The 11,359-nt window shown below is 38.1% G+C and overlaps 1 protein-coding gene across 2 annotated transcripts in view; it reads right to left on the minus strand.

Moving 5' to 3' along the window:
- LOC107862840 (vacuolar sorting protein 18) overlaps nt 1-11,359 on the minus strand; it is a gene marked incomplete in the record, with an annotated part of 64,874 nt that overhangs the window by 15,270 nt on the left and 38,245 nt on the right. For both annotated transcript variants that reach the window (XM_047406269.1, XM_047406270.1), the window contains 5 exon segments: nt 886-1,113; nt 5,951-6,139; nt 7,199-7,304; nt 9,925-10,055; nt 10,216-10,278. In XM_047406269.1, the coding sequence (XP_047262225.1) occupies nt 886-1,113; nt 5,951-6,139; nt 7,199-7,304; nt 9,925-10,055; nt 10,216-10,278 (717 nt within the window).

Here is an 11,359-nt window from a genome sequence, read left to right on the forward strand (position 1 = left end):
ATTTTCTTTGATTTTACCAGTGTTATCAATGGCGAGCGTCATGTCACTAATGGCGAATGGCGAGGCGGTGTCGCCATATGCCTTCGTGGCGATGCAACCTGCGAAAGGCGATGCCAAGGCGAGAATGGCGACGAGGCGAGGCGAGGCGCTAAAGGCAACGCCTTTTTATTTTAAAAAGAATAGGGTTTTAAGGATGAAAGGTAATTTTAGGGATTTTATTTCCATTTTGCTTTGACAGCTACCATTGAGAGGCGACTGCGAGTGATTTCGGTGACTCTGACAGGCAGCAACTGGTAAGTCATTTATCTGTTTTTTTTTCTTTTTCTACTTTCTTCTTATTTTCTCCATTGGTCCGTCATTACTCATAGTCGATTGATGTCTTCTTGATTTTGTTTCTTCTTCTACTTCTTCCTCCGATTTTCTCCTCTGTTTTTCTTCTTCTATTTCTTCCTCTGTTTTTTTTTTTTTCACAAAGAACAAAAGTAGTATCTACTATCTATTTTTAGTTTTTGACTTAAATATTTGCTAATATATTATTGCTATTGAGATTTTGATTATTTATATATGTAATTTAATATTTTAGTCTTTTGGTATAAATTGTAGCCACACTTCCAAAATGTGACCGCCTCGCCGCTCGCCTCCCCACGTGGCGAGGCAGAGCCTTGTCTCCTTTCACCATCCAAAACACTAGATTTTACCCTTATAAACTTAAACTCGTTGATCAAAAACAACTTTTGTGTTCTTCTCCGTTGACATGAGAAAAGACAGATATTTAAGGCAAGGAATTTATTTGGTAAGCTATATTACAGCTTTCTAATGAATAAATTTAAAGGATTAAAACAAATATTATTTGAAGCAGTGAAGTACTACGCTAGTGGAACTTACCTTGAAGTCATCAATTAAAGCAAAGTCTGGGAAGAAAGGTAAGATGTCCTCAATCTTTAAAAGACCATCAGTTTCCTTGAGAAAAGCAATTGCCTTCCGTATATTTTCCCTTTTGGTTCCTTTTTCCTGCTCAATGACATGCTTAGCAATCATAAGCCAAAGCTTCTTCCTCAAGTCCTCATCATCTTCTACCTTGTCTGCTTCAGCCATCGCAAGCTCTGGATCAACCTATTGAATCATGGGAAGTAGTGAATGGTATCTTCTCCTTACGAAACTTATGAAAATAAATTTGAAAGTGGAAAGTGCCAAAAGTCGACAGGATCTATGGGTAAGCACAAAATATCAAGAACAGCCAAAAAACATTAAAATATCCAAATCAGTTCTATACCAAAACTGATTCCATAGGCATAACAAAATAATCACAAATAATCTTTTCCATCAAAAAAGAATAGAAAGCAACTAGCTTCAGCTGGGTAAATTCCAGCATATAATGTTAGTTCATGATTAGTTTTAGCAACAAAAATTGGTATGTAATTAAATTGAGCATATAATATCAGTTTCAAAAATCAAATTCCGCACATATTCCAGTCACAAAATTAATTACAACATGCAATCATAGTGCCAATATTAAAACCAAAATTAAAAGAAAGAGAAAGCAGGAGTGTGAAAGACAAAGAAGCCTTAAACAGACTATCTCCCAGTCTACTAGTGTTCCATCAAATTCAGAAACACAAGGAGCAAAAAAGCCCTCTGCGAGCAAGCCACTTAAGAAATTGACATATGCACAGACATATGTCCTTATAGGGTGAACAGAGTTTAATCGACTTAGTTCTAGTCCTATTAAGCTAGAAGTCAGGAGAGAACAGATATAGTGGTCCACTAAATGACCCATCTAACACAACTTAATGTTGTAAAGGTGCACAGAAACATTGAAGCCAGGTGCCATGCAGTTGGACAATACTCCTCACTTGGGTGAGGCGTCTTGCATGCATCAAAAGCACATACCTTAGCTCAATCGACCAAATAAAAATATAAATTCAAAAGCACTATCAAGAAGGGAAGAGCAATAAACAATAAAATTGAATGCTAAAGAATGAATTAATTATTAAAAACAACATTATTATAGATATGTTCGTGACTAAGAGTAGAATATAGAGCAAGGATATCATCACTAAAATCGGATTAGACAATTACAACAACAACATACCCAGTGTAATTCCACAAGTGGGGTTTGGGGAGGGGAGGGTGTTAGCAGATCTAACCTCTACCTCAGAATCAGAGAAGCAATTTCTGATAGACCTTAGCTTGAAGATAAAAACAGTCTAGACAAGCAGTACTAGAAATAGAAGAAATAACAGACGGTACTAAAAACAATAACCGATAATAGCAGAACAATACCACAACAAAATGCTACTATGATCAAACTACACAAAACAACATATAGTAATTTGGATTAGACAATTAAAATTTCATTTTTTGGAAAAAGGGTAACCCGATGCACTAAGTCTCCTGCTATGCACAAGGTTTGGGGAAGAGCCCCACCATAAGGGTGTATTGTATGCAGTCTTACCTTGCATTTCTGCCAGACTATTTCCAAGGCTTGAAGCTGGGACATCCTGGTCACATGCCAACAACTTGACCAGTTACTCCAAGGCTCCCGTTCAAAATTTCATTTTTTTGGTACAATTAAAATTATACTTTTTTTTGTTTTTTTTTTAGAAGGTAACATTTACAATTAAAATTATACTTTTGAACTATTACATGTTTATATAGGGTTTGAACTTGATTGTCAAATCCATACTTCCTATATCTTTTATAAAGTAATACTCCCAACGATCCAATTTAAGTAATGCTTCTTTCCTTTTTAATCAGTCTCCAAAAAAATACCTTTGCATATTTAGTAACTATTGAACTTTAAAATACTCATTTTACCCTTAATGAGATGATCTATAGCCATACAAATATTCTAAAGCTTATTTTAGACAACAAGTTACAAAAGTCTTCATTTATTTATTAAAAACATTGTGCACAGTCAAACACCCCCACACTGAATAATTCTTATTAGTGTCGGGGCAAAAGGTGCTCATAAACAAGATTAGCCCCTTGTTGGCAACCAAGTAATAAAACACTCCTTCTGCGGTACTTTAGGTATCCAAATCGAGCTATATGGAAAGGTGACCTTCCCTTATGAAGTGCTTAAGTCCTGTGAAGTGCTTTGTTTCTAGAGCACATGACCACGCCTTGAAAATATGTAACCTCCCAATCCTACAAGTTCCTCCTAAACCTCAAGTCCCAAACCAGCTATGGTTAGACTATCATTCAAGTAGTGCGTGAAATATCACTTCTTTTTTTTAATTGAAATTTTTGGTCCATTTCTGGATCATTTTATTTATATCTGCTAATCAAAACAAATCAGGCCCAAGTTTAAATAATTGATCCGGATCCAAAACTTGACCCGGCCAGGCCATACAAAGAAGATGAAAGGTTTCCAAAAAATGAATAAAAGGCTTCTCTATCCTAGAGTACTCAGTACTCTTCTCTTGCCATTTCCGCCGCCTCCATTTCATGTTCTTCTCAGGTGAGAATCGGAAGTTTGTGTTGTACCTGCTATGGGTAATCTCGGATCTGGTGAGTCTTTCATCTCCGCTCTTGCTTTTCTGCTCCTTCTTGATCCTAGCTGATATCTTGGCATTTCAGGTGGTTGGGGTTCATCCCCATGGTGTTGGAGGTATGTGGTCAGTATCCTCTTCTCACTGCATCGTAAGTATTCATTTCTTCCTTTTTCTTCCTTTAAATTGATCTCTGAGCTGCCCGTATTGATCATGCTGTTCTTGCTTCGCAGGTATTGCTGTTCTTTAGAACCTGAGAAGGCTGACCTGCTCTGAAGGGAAGCTCCATCTGCGCTTATTTTTTGTGAAGGTTTCTGGTAGCTAGAACGTCTAGCTCGTGTTAGCACAGTAGAGTAGTGATTATTAGTGCTCAAACAATCTCCGTGTCCCTGCTTATTTCCCGTGGGCTTGTAATATTAGGGACCCCCTGGCTTTCCTTGCTCTTTATGTGACTGCCTTTTAATCCTGTGCTTGTTGTAATTATGCATGAAATATCCTTTGATGATTATTCTCCAAACATTTATAGAATTTCTCAAAACACTACAGAATTCATCCTTCTCCCACCTGTCTTGAATTACAAATTGTCCCTAAACTATTCCCAATGCCTCGGAATGTTTCTCCACAGTCTGCACATGCAGGGCACAGTAACATCTTTAGTTCGCCAATCTCCTTCCTAAACCCTTTAATTCTCCAGTATCACATTCCTCCAAAAAGCGTTTCCGTTCAATCTCAAAACTCCATTATTGGTCTCCTAATAATGTCTAATTGAACATCATCAAATATTCCAAGACCTTATGAGACATGATGGTCTCCTACCGCCACAAATGATAATTCCAAGCCCCGTTTGTCAAATAACATTGATAGTTATTACAATTTTTTTATTTATTAATCCATATAATTGTTGTCAGTATTTATAGTTACTTTTTTCTGCATAACACATACATTTTTTTATTTTCTCTCTTCTTCCACAGTTTATATCACTAAAGTGTGTGAGGTCCTGCGATATTCTCCTTTGACAGCATTGGCTTTGATACTCTTGAAAGCATGTTCTTACATTCAAAGATAAATACAACCTCGAGCAATTATTCCAAATTTTAGTAAACAAGTTGGGTAAGATAAGCCTAGTTATATTAGGACCAAATTAGAAAAAAATAAATAAGTTTAGTCCACATCAGGCCTTGGGATCATAAAGATGATAGAATCAGAGGCAATGGAAAGAAATGTTTAGATGTTATCTAATAAAGAAATGGACCTTGGGCCTAACTCAACCACACAAGCTAGCTCACTAGGGGAGGATTGCTCAAGACCATATAAAGAGACCAAGGACTCTTTAACCCACCGATGTGGGACTCCAACCCCCCCCCCCCCCCCCCCTTCCCCCTCACACACACAGAGGACTGAACATCTGGAGTGTGCCCAACATCGGAAACAACGAATTGGGTGAGCCTGGCTCTGATACCATGATAAAGAAATGGACCTTGGGTCTAACTCAACCTAACAAGCTAGCTCATTAGGGGAGCATTTCCCAAAACCATATAAGGAGACGAAAGAACCTTTAACTCACCGATGTGGGACTCCAACAAAGCAATCAAAGTGTGGATGTTTGATGACTCTATGTTTGCTTCCACATTGTTTGTTTAAAATGAAATATGTCATTTTTCATAATCCATATACTTGAAAACACAATATTGAAATTTGTAACTCATTCTTCATCATCTATATACTTGAAAACACTATATTGAAATTCATAACTCTATGGTTTGGGGTCAAGTTTGATTTGGACCAAGAGCAGCTGAACTACTGAAGTCAATTGATATTTTTTGATTCCTTAGTCTTTTACTCCCATTTTGTTTCTTTGTCTTTCAGTTAAGTCACGAAACGTCTATACAGTTATTCGGTGACACATGTTGCTTCTATTATGGAGTTTGTTAGGGAATTCCCAGTGTAGGCCAGCTGTCCATAAATAGAATGCAGTGTACACGGAGAATCGTCTTGAAATTTTCCCTTTTTATCTTTTTAATTTCATTGCTATTTTAATTCCTTATTCATCAAATCGTAAGCAGCTGCTACACACCACCAATGACCTTGATTTTGGAGCAAAAACTTGAATATAAATAAGTAAGAAGTAATTCAGATAAGTCTTGTTGGATTTTACACTCTCTTTTCTCTCTTTATTTAGTGTAAGTAAAAAGTATAGCTTGAGCTAGACAACTGGTTCTTAGTCTTGTTCCCTACACAAGTGACAAGTAACAGTCAATAGACCAGCCTCATGGCTTCCACTTCCGCTTTCAGCTTAGTCCAAAGGACAATAAGTGATGCATGAGAATGGCTAACATGACAAATCAGCTAACTTCATAGATAATGTAGTCATAAATTGCAGAATATAAGCAGCGAAATTAAAAGAATCATCAGGCGACCAGGAAACCCAAAGACAGCAATCAGTATTAAAAAAGAACCTGTAGTGCAAGGGCAACTGCTTCTTCGTGCATAGACATCATGCTGTATATATGAACACAAGCTCGCATTCTCTTTTCCTTGAGGCAAAGGCGTAGCGCATATTTGGGATCATAAAAGAATTCCGGGCCACCTGGTTGCCCTTTACCAAACTTGCATTCTAGGAAACGCAGAAGAGCACTCTCATCTTCCTACTTCGAAAAAAAATTGACACACAAAATTAGGTTCAACTAGGCATATTTATAATTGAGAAGCATGCAACTAACATCTAGCAAGTCATTGAGTGCACAAAGGTATTCCAAGATCTCCCTGCAGCAATGATTAAGGATTTATCACTCCATTTACATGACAAAAGTTCAAAATTTACCCGAAATAAAAATAGACCTTGTTCCCCTTCCGTGGAAAATGGAGGCAGCCCCTGATTCTAACTAGAATTTGCCAAGAGTCAATTCGCATTGGACAACTTCTTTTGGTTTGTAATTAATTTTATTCCGGGACTAAGACAACCCAACACGCTAGGAAGAAACAATTAACTTACAAAATAATTGCACGAAGTAGTTTTTTAATGATGATGGTGTCCGGGCCACCTTGTGCACCTCGACTAGTACACTGGGTACCTTGCTACCTTTAACACAAACAGGTACCAAGTAACTCTGCCACAGACGCTTGGGCAGAAGAAATCACCAAGCACTTTTGCTAAGACCTCATGATTCTCCTCTCACTTCATTGACCACTAAACCACAGCCTTGGGTGCATTAAAAAAAAAGAAAGAGCACATAAAGCAGTATGGATTTCTCCGAATTCTTGCAAGTATAATTTGTAAAATGTATTGAACAGAAAAATAAGCAGTATCACAGTATAAAGCAGAGCATATACACAAAGCAGTCCTGATTTCTCCCAGTTCGTGCAAGTACCATTGTATATCTTGTTATGGTGACATGTATGCTACCTTTTATGAATTTGAATAAACTACACAGCAAAAAAATGAAATCATAATTTATCAAGATGTATAGCCTTCGATAGGGAAACTAACATAATGCTTAAATTTTGCTGTGGCTTTTCCGCATTTGCAACAGAAGAATGTGCAAGATTATTCTGTGGAACAGAGTAAAATGAGTGCAAAAATACTCAAAGATATCGCGGATGGGAAACTATTTGCATATTTAATAAACCTCACAAAAAAAAGATGGAGAAATTCTGCATGCACATATGAGACCAGATAAGCATTCCAAAAGCTAAAAAACTTGAACCTTTTTGGTATATAAGGAAAGTAACAGATTGTGAATGCCAGGATCCTCATTCTGTAAACGATGAACACAATATTCCAGGTACTTGATTACTTCATGAGTTTCATTCCTGCAAGCGGCATATGGAAGAAATGACATCATAAAAATCGGTAGAAATTATACCACCACAACAACAACATACCCAATGTACGCAAACTATACCACTACCTCCAAAGAAGTAGAGAGGTTGTTTCGGATAGATCCCCCGGCTCAGGATGCAGAGACAGTAAATAAGGTTGTAATAAAACATAAGAAAAGATTAAAAAAAACATAAATAAGGCACCCACAAAATAGTAAGATACGTTAACAAATCACAAGCACCCACCCCCCAACCCACCTAACTAGAGACTCCATCCTATGCGCAAAGTCTTACAGCTACTAGCAGACTACCCCACTGCACACCTAACTACTAACTACTGATTACGACTCACCCACACGTACTTCTAACCTAATTCTAGTTCTCCATACTTTCCTATCTAAGGTCATGTCCTCAGTAAGTTGTAACTGCTCCATGTCATGTCTAATCACCTCCCTCCAGTATTTCTTCGTCAAACCATCCAAAGCTAACCACTCGCACCTCCGAACTAGGGCATCCGTGCTCCTTCTCATCACATGCCTAAACCATCTCAACCTCACTTCCAGCATCTTGTCCTTCACCGAGGCCACTTCCACCTTCACCTTAATAATCTCATTCCTAACCCCATCTCCCCTAGTAAGTCCACACATCCAACGCAACATTCTCATTTCCGCCACTTTCAACTTTTGAATGTGAGAGTTCTTAACTGGCCAACACTTCGCTCTATACAACATGGCCGAACGGACCGCCAATCCGTAGAACTTGCCTTTAAGTTTGGGAGGCACCTTCTTATCACACAAAACTCTTGATGCAAGCCTCCATTTCATCCATCCCGCCCTAATACGGTGCATGACATCCTCATCAATCTCTCCATTTCCCTGAATCATAGATCCAAGATACTCAAAACTATCCTTTCTACAAACAACCTGTGAATTCAACTTCACTACCACCTCATCCTCAAGCGTCATGTCGCTGAACTTATATTCCAAGTATTCCGTCTTGGTCCTACTCAGCCTGAACCCTTTCGACTCCAGAGTTTGTCCCCAAACCTCCAATTGATCATTAACACCTCCTCGGGCCTCATCAATCAACACAACATCATCCGCAAATAGCATACACCAAGGCACATCTCCCTGAATATGTTGCGTCAAAACATCCATCACTAAGGCAAAAAGAAACGGGCTAAGAGTTGATCCCTGGTGCAACCCTGTCAAAACAGGAAAATGCTCTGAATCCCCTCCCACAGACCTCACCCAAGTCTTCGCCCTATCATACATATCCTTAATCGCTCTATTTATTTACGCCACTGGGACCCCTTTAGCCTCCAAACATCTCCAAAGCACCTCCCAGAGAACTTTGTCGTATGCCTTCTCCAGGTCGATGAACTCCATGTGTAGTCCCTCTTTCTCTCCCTATTAATAAAAAATTAGAAAGACTATCCAGATAAGTATATCCTGAATGCAGAAAACAATGGAGCAGGAGTGCCTTCAATGTGGAAGAAACTCATGCTGAACATTAGGACATACTACTATTCCACATATATTGCTAGAGCAAACAGACTCAATTTCTGTAGAATCCTACGTGAGATTTGTGCATCTTATTTTTCTCTAGTACAAAAGTACTATGTACTTACTGGAAATGCTAAAAGATATGCGGAAATCCACATGAATTTATAATTTTGCAACAAGTCAAAGAGAATTCGCAGAAGAAACAAAGAGAATAACAATGAATCAAAGCTTTGCAATTCACAAAAGATCAGTTCAGTCAAATGCAAACCAAACTGACAGTTCTTCTCCAAACTAAGTAAAGAATCACAATATCCAGATTACCTTACAGTTCTGGAAGTTGAATGCTCAAGCCACTTGATCTACAGAAACACTAACATGTTACACTTAGGGGTCATTTGGTAGCTGGTTATAGTTATCCAGGTATTAGCAACGGATGAATTAGTTATGAGAGAATTTATGTATTATTTTATGCAAGGATTAGTTAATCTACAATCTCTATTGGAATGTTCAGCATTTTGTATTTTAAGTTGGACACTGTCCCAAGTTGAACAAATACCATGTGTGTATCTTGTTTGACACCTGCAAATAAGTGTGTTGCATAATAAAGTCATCAATATGTCTCTCCTCCTCTTTCATTCTGACATTATACCGAAGCATTTACACTTTTTGCTGAGGCTTACGTAGTTCCTCCTCCAGTCCTCCTCAGCTCATTTGCTCAACAAAGTAGAGAAACCTCTGCAAACACTAACTCGCAATGGACCTGTCAGTTAAAGGGAAACTTCTTCATTTCCACTTCTAAACCTACGCACTGCCATGGAGAAAGGAAGTGAAATACGAGCATCATCAGAAATCAGATGTGGCCTCCTAAAGGAGAAGATTACCGAAGGTGAAGCAGCAACTAAGATACACTTCAATGCACATCGCTACATGGAAACTCTTTATAGAATAAACTAGGTCACACGTGGAAAAGGATCCAGTTTAACTACCTCCTCTCCACAAAATTAACAGACAACTAAATGAAGAAGAATTAGCATTTAAAATGAAAGGTCCTGAAGAATGTGTCAGTAAAATCAAACAACTAGACGTAAGGTAGAGAAGCACATTACTTTGCATGTGGTTCACTTGAATAACGCATCATTGCAGGAATGAGCTTTCTCGGGTTCAAACTCTTGGGGGTCATCCATGACTCAACAGTTTCATATGCATCAAGCATGATGAGATCTGGCGCAAACTTGTACTGCAATAGAACAAAAGAAATCATCACTTAAGCAATATAAACTTCACACGTTTTGGCTAAGAAGTTCCCACACAAGTAGGGCAGATGCAATTACAGTGCATTCAAACAAAATCACTACTTAATAGTTTTTACCCATGCACTTAATAGTTTTTACCCATACCTGAAGTTCTGTAGGAACATTAGGCTTCTGAAGAACTTGTAACGCCTTCTTTGCTTCTCCTTGCTGTGTATTTGAATGGAAAAAGAAAGAAAAATTACTGTTTGAAAGAGGATTGTTGTTCATGCCAACAATCAACTAACGATATGAGCACAAAATGCAGAACCCATGCAAAAAGATCTAAAAATATTATTTCTTCCCATGGTCATATTCTTAAGTGTGCAAACAGAAGCGCATGTTATATGCCAATCGCAATCTCAAAGAAAGAAATCAGTAAGAGTGCATATGATGGTGCAGTGGGGTTGGACAGAGATCTCCAAAGATAATGCAAGGAAAGGATAGTGGAATCAGTAGACAAAATATGTGCAATATGTATCAGACCACTCTCCAGATGAGTCCATTGAAGACAAGTATTGACTGGAATGTCCAAGCAAAATGCAAATTGAAGATGAGTGTAGACCGGGAAGTCCAAGCAAAATGCAAACATCATTCTATTTCATCTGCATATTTAAGGGTATATACGCAAACGCAAGAAGCGAACACCATGGCACATTGCACCACTAAGATCCAGAAGTAAAAGACACTACTAGAAGAAGAATAGCTCCGAAGCTCCAGTACTACCTCCTAGTCAACTAATTGCACTTCGAAAAGGTATACGATCCACTCATAATAATAACCCCCATTATACCTTCTTAAGTTATCATAACCAATTATGCTAATGTATCATCTTTGTCCTCTATTTCCATCTCAAAGCCTACAGGTGAAGCACTTTCTCATTCAGGATGGCAATGGGCTACGATTGACGAGTTGTATTATTTACATACAAGTAGCAATTTGAAGCTTGTTCATCTTCCTTCAGGTAAATCTACAGTTGTTTGTCACTGGGTTTACGCGGTTAAAGTTGGAACGAACTGCCAAGTTGATCGCCTTAAGGTTTGATTTTGTTGTCAAGGGGTATATGATAAGACTGCTGCTTTAACATATGAAGATAATGTAACTTAGATCCTTAGTTTCAGACAAGATAGAAGCAGTTATCTATTAGTAGTTGTCAGTAACTATTTATTAGTAGTTGTTAGTAGTTATCTACAGCAGCTACTGCTTATGTCTGAGTTTAAATAGGAGATTAGAATCTGGTAGAGTTCTTAAG

The sequence above is a fragment of the Capsicum annuum genome, chromosome 2, assembly GCF_002878395.1.
Source record: "Capsicum annuum cultivar UCD-10X-F1 chromosome 2, UCD10Xv1.1, whole genome shotgun sequence".
NCBI lineage: Eukaryota > Viridiplantae > Streptophyta > Magnoliopsida > Solanales > Solanaceae > Capsicum > Capsicum annuum.